The 12,299-nt window shown below is 44.1% G+C and overlaps 1 protein-coding gene across 2 annotated transcripts in view; it reads left to right on the forward strand.

Moving 5' to 3' along the window:
* Positions 1-12,299, forward strand: part of LOC139059401 (uncharacterized) — a 38,717-nt gene that overhangs the window by 19,400 nt on the left and 7,018 nt on the right. Inside the window, exons 4-5 of one of the 2 annotated variants that reach the window (XM_070537775.1) lie at positions 7,398-7,499; positions 10,318-10,380. In XM_070537775.1, coding sequence (XP_070393876.1) covers positions 7,398-7,499; positions 10,318-10,380 — 165 coding nt within the window. The remainder of the gene's footprint in view (positions 1-7,397; positions 7,500-10,317; positions 10,381-12,299) is intronic. The other variant, XM_070537778.1, reaches the window with a different exon arrangement.

The raw sequence follows: 12,299 nt of genomic DNA on the forward strand, positions 1-12,299 counted from the left end.
GACTGAGTATGGGTCTGGACGCCTATACGAAAACGAGGACTATCCGAGAAGCTCCTCAGGTGATGTTTCGGACCCTATAAAGTGTTGCGACGGCTAAGTTACGTTGCATCAAATAGCCCTTACTGCACAAGGCGCCGCGAACACTGTTCTGAACTTGTGCACGCAGAGCGCATGAACCCCTATGTCAGCGAATGACTGTACGGCGGACTTTCCTTTCCTTTATTGTTTAGCGTCCGGGCGATGCTCTTTTAGAGAGAGGGCAAATGACGCGTGCTCTATGTAGACATGTAGAAGACGATGAGGATAGCGCTTTAATGGACTCCTTGTAGTGGGATGAAGAAATGCAGAGACGAAGAAGACGTCTTTGCTCTGGTGGTTTTGCAACAGGCTGTTCCGCCGTCTTGCTCAACATATTGGTGTCTCTTGTTCGCGTTGAACCGCGAAAATATGAAGAAAGAAATTAGAAACGAAAATCTGTACGACAACACGAACGAAAATCCCTTGCTATATAAGGCTCTAGCGGCTTGCCTGAGGACAAAAACATACCGGAGCAAATATTCGCGACTGTATGAGGCATATGTAGGCTGCAGCAAAATACCAGAGACCACTCAGCAAATCCCTATGGAATGCAAAGGAATTAACCCAGTGAGACCCGTAGGTAACATACACCTTCCAGAAGCGCTTGGATTTAATGTTGACGGACGCAACAACTAGTCAGCAGTCGAGGTAAGTAAGAGACGTTTGGAATATAGGTGGAAAAAAGAGCAAGGAAGAGATTGATACGACCAGACCCATTACAACAATGTGTAGCGGTACAAATTATACTGAGAAGCTTCGAGCAAAAGAAATGGGATTAGAGACGTATAAAATGCTAGAGTGAAAAATATGTATAGCATGCTTGAGTAATTCGAGCTGGCTAGGTGACTATTTCGCACCACCCCGTTGCAAAGGGGATGCCAATAAGTTAGTGTTTAATTATTGGGATGACTATAGCTTATTTCCACGAGGATGGAATGTACCCGATTAAGTACCTACCTCCTGAAACACTAAAAAAACTCTTGCCTATCTTTAATGCCATGCGGGCGAATGGGTACATTCTGTCCTCGTGGAAAGAAGCTTAGTCACCTCAATAATTAAGCAAGGCATAAATGCATCCCTAGCCTGCAGGTACAGGCCAATAACGGCAAAGCTGTCTGCGCAAGCTTTTTAATAAAATGGTAAATCGGCGCTTTATTTGTTCCCTAGATAACAACAAAATACTAGATCTCTTCCAGTGTAGTGTCCGAGACGGTACGTTGACAATAGACACCATTTTTCGCACAGAGAAAAATGTCAGAGATGCCTCAATACAAAAGCAGTCTTTCGGTATTTCTGGATCTTAAGCAAACATAGGACACGAGATGGCGCTTCGAGATTCTGCGAGATCTTTCCGCGATAGGAGTCTATGTAAATATGTCAAACACAGTCGAAAGCTACCGGTCTAGCTTCACGTTTCGCATAAGTGTGTGTAATGCTTTATCTAGGCCATTTACAGAGGAGAGTGGTGTGCCCCAAGGGGGCGTGCTCAGTTGCACACTCTTTGTTGTAAACATTAATTTCCTGCATTCAGTCATTCCACGCACTATGCATTATTCTGTATGTGTCGATGATGTGTAGATATGTTTGAAATCATGCACCGTTGCTATCTGCAAACGACCAGCTGCAGCTTGGATTAAATAAGTTGTATGAGTGGGCGAATGAAAGTGTGAAAAACGCAGTGAAAAGTACGCGCATGCTCTTCTCAAACAACAGAGGCGTGACACCAATGCCAAGCCTAAAGGTCAGTCAAGATGAAGTATCGATACGCCCATCCTAAATATCTGAAGGAAAAATGTCTGAAGACGGCGAACCTTTTAAACTATCTGTCGCGCAGAACATTGCACATGTAATCGAATGTCCTTTTGGATTTGTACAAGGGCTTTGTCCGCTCACGCCTTCATTACGGTGCTATAATCTATAATTCTGCAACACCAAGTGCATTGAAAATCCTGGAACATTGTGCACCATTTAAGCATCCACGACGCGATCAGTGCCTTCAGGACAAGTCTTGTAGATAGACTTTACGTAGAACCAATTCTAGGGCTGACTCCGTGTAAATAGGTCATATTTCAGCTTGACCATATTGTCTGAAAGTACATGCGGATCCTGAAAATCCTAGCCACAAAACTCTAAACTATGTGTCCTGTGTCATCCTTTTAGTAATCGGCCCACAACGAGGCAGGCCATCTCACTGCGTGTGAGGAAGCTCTGTGAAGAATAGGCGTCCCACTCCTGGAACGGCATCTATTGCGTCTAGGACAACTGCTACCGCACCTCCCGTGGCTGCTTAGTGGCTTTGGTGTTGCGCTGTAAAGCACGAGATAATGGGATCCAATCCTGGCCATGGCGGCCACGTTTCCCTGAGGGCGCTATGCAACAATACCCGTGTACCTTGATTTGATGCACGTCAAAGAAACCTTGGTGGACCAAATTATTCCGGAGTCCCCCACTGCGGCGTGTCTCATAATCAGATCGTAGTTTTGCCACGAGAAACCCCATAATTTATTCAATAATAACAAAACTACTACCGCTGTGGCAGTGGCAGCTCATACAATCTGACACATCATGTATCAGTATCATAAAGCACTCCCCACAGGCACAAATTCGGATGCACTTCCATGAGCTTTAAGCCAATTACTCATGTCCAGAATTTTACACCATCGTATAAAAGTTGCATGTTGACGTGTCTTATGCAGTCGTCGGTCCATAATTTTCAGAATCCGACGCTCGGCGCCCACTAACAAGCATCTTCATTGCTGAGGCCTTTGCACCATTATCAGCTGTGAAGCATATTACGCAATTAAAATTACAGAATGCAATCGTATGTGCGTACTCATTAGGCGTAGTTAAGGTCTTAGTGCCCTTAAAAAGCATAAGAATTTTGTAATTGTTGGACTATACCCAGTTGAAAATGACAACAGAGGTTGTGTTCAGTACTACAGAAATTTCTGTTGTACAACAGGATTTTTCTGTAGTAACTACAGATTCCTGATTGAGCGACAGACTTTTCTGATGTACAACAGACATTTGTTGTTGCTACTACAGAAGTACAGTCTGTCGTATGTCTGTTGTTACAACAGAAAGCTGAAGCTCTACAACAGATTTTTGTAGTACTACAGAAAAATTGTCATCACTACAGGCACCCTGTTGTCCCAACAGAAATGTTCCTGAAGTAACCCGAAAAACTTCTGTAGTGCTACAGAGAGCTGTTGAAATACTACAGAAACCTATTGTGGCAACAGGCCCCCAATTGTCACAACAGAAGTGTTCCTGAAGTAATGCGACCAACTTCTGTTGTACTACAGAAAAATGTTGTACGACAGAAGCCTATCATTGCAACAGGCCCCCAGTTGTCATAACAGAAGTGTTCCTGAAGTAATGGACAAACTTCTGTTGTACTACAGAGAACTGTTCCACAACGGAAACCTATCGCCGCAACATGTACCCAATGATGACAACAGAAGTGCACTGAAATTGTGTGATGGGACAAGCTTCTGTAGTGCCCGGTTGAAAAAGACAAAAGGAATTCCTGTCGCAACTACAGAAATTCTGTTGTACGACAGAAGTTGTTGACATTTCTTAATTGGGAGACATTTCTGACATTACGACAGAAATTCTGATTTCGCAACAGAAGCATTCTGTCGCGACAACAAGAGTTCTGAAGTCGGAACAACAGCTTTATATCCTGACAGCGACTCCAACGTTACGGCACCAATTCTGACGTCGCAGCAGAAACATTCGGTCGCGCCGGCCAAGAGTTCCGAAGTCGCAACAGAAGCGCTTTCCGTCGCGGTCCTTTAAAATTGTATGTTTTCGCATCGGTGGTGTACACTGTACTTTTCTGTTGCGCGGTATTCAATCGCGCTTCTCTGAAGCCGGCGATGCTGATGGCACCGACACCGGTAATAAAGTCGACGTGGCGAATAGTTATAATTGTGCCGTGACGACGCGGCACCAGCAACGCCCTACCGGCCTCCTCAAAATCGGCCGCTGATCAAAATCATATCATCTGCGGGAATGGCTGCGTATCCGTTTTTTTTTTGGTAAGATGTGGCACACAGGCCTGTGGACTTACATGTGCTGTTACACTGACACATTAGTTAATTTCCCAGGAATATTTCACAAGCTTATGCGAAGCGGAAAAGAAGATTTGGGTTGTTCCACAAAGTTGCGTGAAAAGCTGTCTCGCTCGGGTCTCATTAATCTGGTACAGTGCTGCCGTGAGAAGCCAGTATGCTGTCAGAAAGAACTCTCATCCACGAATGTTCATGTAGTTATTTTGCATTGAACACACGAATTATATGCGCGCTCAAAAGTGTAAAGAACGAGAGACAACTGTCGAAACTAGCAGTAATAACCCTAAAAGTCAACGTTGTCTATTTCTGAATTTCTTATTTAATAAGGATATCGTACATCAAAATCGATGTTCTAGCACTGCAAGATGTACCTGTCGATGGTACGAACACTCTTGCTCTTCTAGAGATGCGGCACTTGACGCGGTGTAGTGATAGCGGATCTTGGCTCTCAAAATGCAAATGTAAACATCAGCGCATCGGCACGTCGTACTGTTCACATGGCCAAAACGCACACTCGAAAAGCATGTCAGGGGTGGTGCAGTTTAATAAACGCGTCAAAAATGCTACCGATAAATGGGGTGACCATAACTTTTCAATGTTCGCAAGAGCTTCCGTTTGTAATATGTTTTTAATTGCAAAAGTGTTCTACGTGTTACAAGTGATGGCCATGGCAAGAACTTCGGTTCAAAAAATCCACCGAGTGTTTGCGACCTTTATTTGGGGATCGCAATGGGAGCGCGCAAGCCGGTGCAATTTGTTTCACAAGGTGAAAAATGGTGGGCTAGGGCTCTCGCACCTGTTTTTCAAGCAGCTAGTAAGCAGATTCTTCTTTGTGCGGGACCAAACTGATGTGTTTTTGAGAACTGTGATCCAAACACGATTGCAGGATTATCTATCTGACTTTGAGGTGTCATCTGTTTCTTTTGGAGCTGGACCGCTCAGTCCTTATTTGCGTGAAGTGGTTACTTCTGTACGCCTGCTCAAGGCAAGGTTCTCATATGAATACTTGTGTGATGTCACGAAAAAGCGTTTGTATTCGGATATTCTCGATGTATTTTTACCATTACCGCTTTACCGAGCTGCCGACAGGCTAGGTCCTGAGCGCGATGTGCTAAAGCGCGTTAAAAAAATGCCAGTGAGACCCTCTGCTAAAACGTTCTTTTTTCAATTACATACCGGCACTCTCCCTGTAAAGCCATGGTTACAAAGCAAAGGTCTTTTTGTACCTTGGTCGGTAAACTGCTTAATCTGTAATAAGCCAGAATCAATTGAGCATATTTTTATTGACTGCCATGACGCCGTATTTCTGTGGGACGTCCTACAAAGAACACTTAAAAAAGAATTGCCGATAACCCCTTTTGGAATCCGGTTTCTTCCACGTGCAGAAACAGGGGAAGCGCCGAGTGATATGCTAATGCTGCTTTGCATGCACAGCGTATGGAAGACGACAATGGACATCAAACATTGTCATATACAGGCTCACTCAGCAAGACACTATTTTGTTGAGAGCATTATATATACACGCGACTTGTTCAGAGCACTATGTGAACCCCCGGAATGGCTTCCTGTACTAGACCAATTGGCTTCTGTCAAGCCCTTCTAAACACCTTACACTGGCCGAGCTGTGGCTGGTGTTTTTAGAATATGTACATGTCGTGTAATTGATCTTTTTGTTTGCGTTTGTGAAAAGGCAATAAAGAAAAAAAAAGTCAGGGGTGGTGCAGTGGTAAGATGCCGGGCTCGGAATCGTGAGGGCGCATGTTCGAATCCTAGGTGAAGACGTTTTTTTTTTAATTTTTTTTTTACTTTTATGTTTTTCTTTTTTGTACTAACAAATTTACGTAACCTTACGGACGTCTCTGTCAATTTTTTATTAAATATTGATCAAGAACTACACAACTTTCTACTACAGGACGTCACACTACAGACAACAGAACTACAGGCAACAGAACTACAGACAACAGAACTACAGGCAACAGAACTACAGGCAACAGAACTACAGGCAACAGAACTACAGGCAACAGAACTACAGAAACAACGTCCCAAAATACGACAGACTCTTAAAATTTCCTATTGTGTTTTTCAACTGGGTATTCGCTTCTGTGCGCTATTTCTGCTGTTGAACAACGTACTGTAATGTGCTGGGTGCCTCGGCCCAGAGGTATTGAAGGTAACGTGTTCGCCCATGAACTCGCTACGCCCGCAGCAACAAAAGCTCGCAACGCTCCCTTGGCTGTCGCAGCCTTAGATTCGAAACCTTTCCCTTGGGATGCTGAAACGTCTAATATGCTTCACCTGATTAACCACCGTTAGCAATTTGACCATGAACAACAAAATCATGGAAAGCCGATGTCCCGTTATGCCGCTTGAGAATAGGACACACCTACTGTTCACACAACTACTTGTTGACGGGTGATGAGCCTCCAATGTGCGGTAAATGTGGTGAGAGGTTGAGCGTCCTCCACGTCCTACTGCAGCGTTTGGAAGCATACGTAAAAGGGAAGAAAATACTTTTCTCTAGTTTACAGACAACATTTTGCTCTTTATCTAGCAATGTTTCTCGGTAAGGAATCGCTATTTAACGCAAAATAAATTTTTGATTTCTTCAAAGAAATCCCCTTACTACATGTTATGAATCTAATGAATTCATTGCACGGAATATCTTGAAAGGCCGCTGTTGCGGTGGAAGATTTTGTATAGCGTGCGCCTCCTTGCCCTTGCTTTCGAAGTGCCGTGATTAGCCACTACTGCTACTGACAGTCCCACATATTGGTATATCGCTCCTTCACTGCACATCTTTTGTTTTCGTCCATCATATTATATCATATGTCATATCACTGCCATATTTGTCATACATATTTTACGCACTGTATAGCGAAGTGTCTAGGTGACTATAAGCCGCCTCAATATACACTTTGACATCGACTACGTCATACTTTTTCTTGGCGCTCTTGGACCATCCCTGACCTTTGCGCCATAAAAACGCATTAATCATCAATCATCCAATGTAGAAACAATGTAATGCATTGTCTCATAGACAAGCTAATAGGATAAAAACAAGAACGTATTGCTAGTGCCTTTCAAGACTGCTCATCCTGTCTTTTTCATGTGCACTGCGTAAGAATCATACTTACAATGCTTTGAACCTATAGTCCAGGCAATAAAGTTTGTCCCTGTCAATGACTGGCAAAGTGGGCACGTTGGTGATCATCATACGTATGCCTCTTAATTATCTCATTGCAGCAACCAGTGAAAGCACTGCGCGTATTTTTGTACTGGAACACCTTCCACTTCCTAGCCGATGTCGTCATTATAACAGCCTTCTTCGTTGCCATCATGAAGCAGGTAAGTTGTACGATGACCTTTACTTTCAGTTTTTCAGTGTCCTCTAAGAGTTAAAAGTTCTCAGTACGTGGCCAATTGCACCTACTCAATCGTCTAGCGGTAGCTGCCTGCGCCTTCATGTAGCCTATACAGCTCTACATTGCGTTTGACAGCGATTATATGGACACTCAAGGCGAACTTCCACCGTCGGCGTCAGCATCGCCGTGATGTTCCGTTGAGTTCAAACGCGATCTGATTCCATCGGGGTCCGCACGCCGTATGCTGTTTGGTGAGCCGGGAGCATTGGTGGCTCGAGGCGCTCTCAGTATCGGAGGTCACGCGATGAAGCGCTCGCGAGGCAGGTGGCGTTCGGGAAGGAGGCGAGGATGAGCGCACCGTACCGTTAACAGGCGCGCATTGGGGAGGAGGGGAGTGCAGGCCAGCGCGCATCTACTCATGTAGCCCGGCTCTGCACAGCCCGTGCTCTATCTGAATTAGAGCTAATATCCATTGGTGCAAAAGCTGGGCCACGAAGTTATTTTGAATTTTTTTCTCGCACACCGTTTAAGTGGAAGCCCCTGCTTGTACCCAACTTCAGTTTACTTATTAAAGCGCATAAAAAACGTTGAAATGTTCAGGTGGGAGTACCACTGGACCAATTTAAGTAGCCTCTTTTGTATTTTAGAGGAAAAGGTGAATTCTTTTGACCCTAAACGAAACTTTCGGTTAGTACCTGGATTCTTTCCCTTGCCATAATTCGGATAAAAAAAAAGGAGCGCGAAGTTTGTAAACCTGTGATACCGCATTAAAAACAGATATTGAGGTTATGTAAGCTGCCGCTGTGTTATTACCTCAAGCGCCCAAAATACAGATATACGGGAAATTGTTCGAAAATTTACAAGTGCCTTGCAAAAGCCTATTTCGCAAATTACTGCTATGTTCCAGAGAACTCTCTGATACATAAATTTGTTACCTTTAGATTTAGTATTAGATGAAGCTTGCAGATTTATTATGTTTCCTTTTAAGTCCACGTTAAGGTTGTAGACTTTGCAAGTGAGTTTCTCGAAAGCTTGCGACCTTAAAGTATTAAAAAAACGTATCGCATGAAATTTAAATCCACTGTGTACAGTGACTAGAATAAAGCGTTTATTTTAAATGCTAAAACCTTTCAATCTGCGTACAGTGGTTGCCGAGAAAAACAGGTTCTCCGTCCTCATGTATTTAGACGAGCCCCCAAGCTGGTGCATCCTATGCGGACAGAGCACCGATACAAATATGCATTTTGTTCTTCTTTTCAACAGCAAAAGATCAACGAAAACGCAGGAACTACTTCATCTATCGCGTCCGTCTTTAGCTTTTTGAGAATACTTCACGCCGACTCTTCTCCGAGAGAAAGCGTTCGATTCGTTGCTGTCTATTTCAGAACGTCGGATTCACCGCAGACAAACCACTCGCCTAAATTACATCAAGAACTCAACCCCGAATCTACGATGATACCACGGCCAATCAAATTTAGAGCGAAGTACAAAATACGACGTGTCACTTTCCTCGGAACACTTGCTGTAGCTGCGCTATATGGCCATCAAAGTATTCAGGATTTCACTGGGCATTTACTTCGTTTGCTAATAAGTTTTTCTTGGCCCTGGTTGGATAACTTTCTCTGTGTTTGGTGTTTACTAAAGGATATGCTTACCGCTATAAAGACGCAACAGAGTCGGTAACGAAAATTGTGTTTCACAAGCAGTGAAAGGTCTAGCAGCGTTTACAGTATAAGGCAAAATTGCCCAACATTACGCGATAGCAGCGTTTAACCTTGTGCTGAAGGCGATTCAGCACGCTCCCGAGATGAGATCGAAGGAAAACGTTTGCCGTTGGTCACCGCCCCAGAGAAAGAATTACGCACATTTACCTCAAGGGGACACTGAACAAAAATATGAAAAAATGAGGGAAGCATCGAAATTCGACTCGGCAGCAGCAGCACCAGCAGCAGCTGCTTCCTCTGGTGTTGCAATCGTTTAGCCGCTATGGGTATGATGAGAACAACATGGATTTATCTGATATTCCCGCTTGTGGTTTCAGATGCTCTACTGGCTTTGTTTATTAGGCTTTTTATGTCTTCATTGTCGTACATTTTAAAGCAGTCTATACTTTTCGAAGTGCAGAAGACGTTGCGAACACGCGTAAACGCTGCTATTTGCGGCGGTTTCGCTTGTCAAGGTGGGCGAATCGAAATGTGCCAAGCGTCTCAAGGAACTGGCTTGCGCGTTGTAAATTAATACTATTAAATTAATACTAATATATTCGATTCATGCGTCCCTGGCGTAATTAGGAAAGCATCAGTAAATTATAGCTGTGTACCAGTTTTCAACCCCAGAGACTAAATGGCTCCCTAGGGTAGAAGCATGGTTAAACATGCGCGAATATGAATGGGTTCACGCAATAAGTCGAGTTCTTAGAGACTGGTTCCCCGAATGTTTGTTATTCTGTGTTCGGGCTGTTTACAGTGGCAATAAAGAAAAAGGAAGCGTCCATGGCCTAATGGTTTTTATATGGGGCTTGCATGCAAGAAGTCCTACGTTTGAACCCTGCCATTGGACAAGTTAGATAACGTTAATTTAATTATTTATTACGCAGTACGTTGTTGAAAACGTAGAAGTTAACCTGGCTTATAGAAGGGATTGCTCAGGTGTTCACTGTCCTCCAGTCGAGGCAACAAAGAAAATGAGGGCTCTGAGATGCTATTAGGTATCATCAATGAAGAGTCGTTTGTATTCGTAGTCACCAAGACAATGTGCGAACTGCCTTAAGCATGCTCCGGCTTTTTTTTTCTTTTTTTTAGTCCGATGCCACTGAAGCCATTAATGCCTCAAACACATTAATTTTCATTGCGACGGCTATTCGGGTAAGTACATTGGTCACTTTAGATTATTCGCACGTATAGCTTCATTGGTACAAAAATTTATTTATTTATCATTCATGCTTTTAAATGCTATAGCTACAACAGAAAGGAGTGGTAACAAATGGAAACAAGTGGAGGCAAATGATTCTTTAGAAATGGTAAATTATAGCGTGGTAGATTGCGGCCTTCATTGAAGATGCGTCCAGGATTTCAACGATGGAAACGCTAAGCACGAATGATGGTTGGTAAAAAAGAGTCATGGTGCCTGTTTGTTAGGCAGGCTTGCACGCCGTCTGTGGTCAGATTGGAATGAACCGTATAATTGTGGTGTAATCAGTTCTACCTTCAAGACGTGACTTTAGCGGTTAACCTTGTGGACTAGGCATAGGCGGCCAAATTTGCCACATAATAAAATATTAGGCAACATTAGGGCTTTTTAGAGCGCAGCTCTTTGGAGCCCCTTGCTGCGCTGCATGTCGGCGTCCCTCGGCGTAACCGAGCGAACGTGCACAGCGAAGGATGAAAGAGTGAACGTGGAGCGCAGCGGGTGATGAGAGGCGACGATTGCGAAGAGAGAGCGAGGCGGAAAGCGGAGGAGGAGAGTGCAACGAAACCACGAGGCGGAAATCGGAGGAGGAGGCTGTGGCGAAAGCGTGAGAAGAAAAGCGCAGTCCCGCGCAAAACGGGCTCTGCGGGAACGGCCTCTATGATATGGCTCCAGACTAGCCCGCCATCGTCTGTTCACCGATGACGCAATCGATATAGCATGCGGCGAGCGCGTCTACCGATACCATATCTGGAAACCAAGCGCTGCATGAGCAAAAGTCAGTCTGTGGCGGCTGCTGCGAATCGCGCCCACGTGTCACCCACGCGCTTCCTCTTGTGATTTCCTGATTAGCGAGGCAGTCGCACCACACTTCGCTCCTTTTCCAGTGTGGCCCATGAGACATATTGTTCGCGCCAGCCAAGCTACTCTCAGCGTTCTCTTCCTAATATAAACCGGGTATTTATATAATCATTATACAAGATATTGCCACGCCAAATGAAAACGCGTGTAGAGGCGCGCTCAAATTTCGCTTTAAAGAGTATCGTAATATTCGGTGAACTTTTTCCTTCATGTTACGCAGGAATGACGGGAATAGTCAGAATAAAACGACCTACTCAATTTTCGAATTGCCTCAAGGGTCAAGAGTTAAGGCTCACTCACATTAGGCCGATCCGACACCGATTTCGGTCGGCGGCCGCGTTTTTTACCTTCGTGTCGGCGCCTCTGTCACACTGTACCGACGCCGACCGTCGGCAGATTGTCGGCGTCGGTAAATTGTCAGAGGCGCCGACAAAAAAGAGAAAACGCTGTCTTAGACAGTTGGCAGACCGAAATCGCTGTCGGGTTGGCCTAATTTGATTGAGCCTTTACTAATGCTTGACTTTTATCCCTAATGGCAGATTCCAATTCTAGTTATCAGCGAGTTTGGGTTATGGGTGTTTCAGTTTTGCAGAACTAGGAACAGTGGATAGAATATTACAGACACCCCGCATGCAATAAGCGTCAGCAGTAATATAATTATCCTGCGGTTTCCATTGCAGATCACTATTAATGTGAAGACTAAGGTATATGCGAGTACTGATGAAACCAAAGTGTAATTCGGTGCATATATACATTCATTGCCAGTGTTGATGCGTACGTAATATGCACATCGATTTATATTTGTTAGTATTAAGCTTTACTAGTCAATTCTTACACCAGAGTGACATACTTTAGCGATCCCCTTGCTGTTTACGCTATTCATCAGGGTTGGCGATCTTGCAGTATATTACACAGTTATCCGCAAACAGATCATTGATGAAGTTACACAGTCAAGGAGCCATTAATATTAACGAGGAAAAACAATTTAAATTGCTAATTACGAAGCTAAATAAAA

Source organism: Dermacentor albipictus, chromosome 1 (genome assembly GCF_038994185.2).
Source record: "Dermacentor albipictus isolate Rhodes 1998 colony chromosome 1, USDA_Dalb.pri_finalv2, whole genome shotgun sequence".
Taxonomy (NCBI): Eukaryota; Metazoa; Arthropoda; class Arachnida; order Ixodida; family Ixodidae; genus Dermacentor; species Dermacentor albipictus.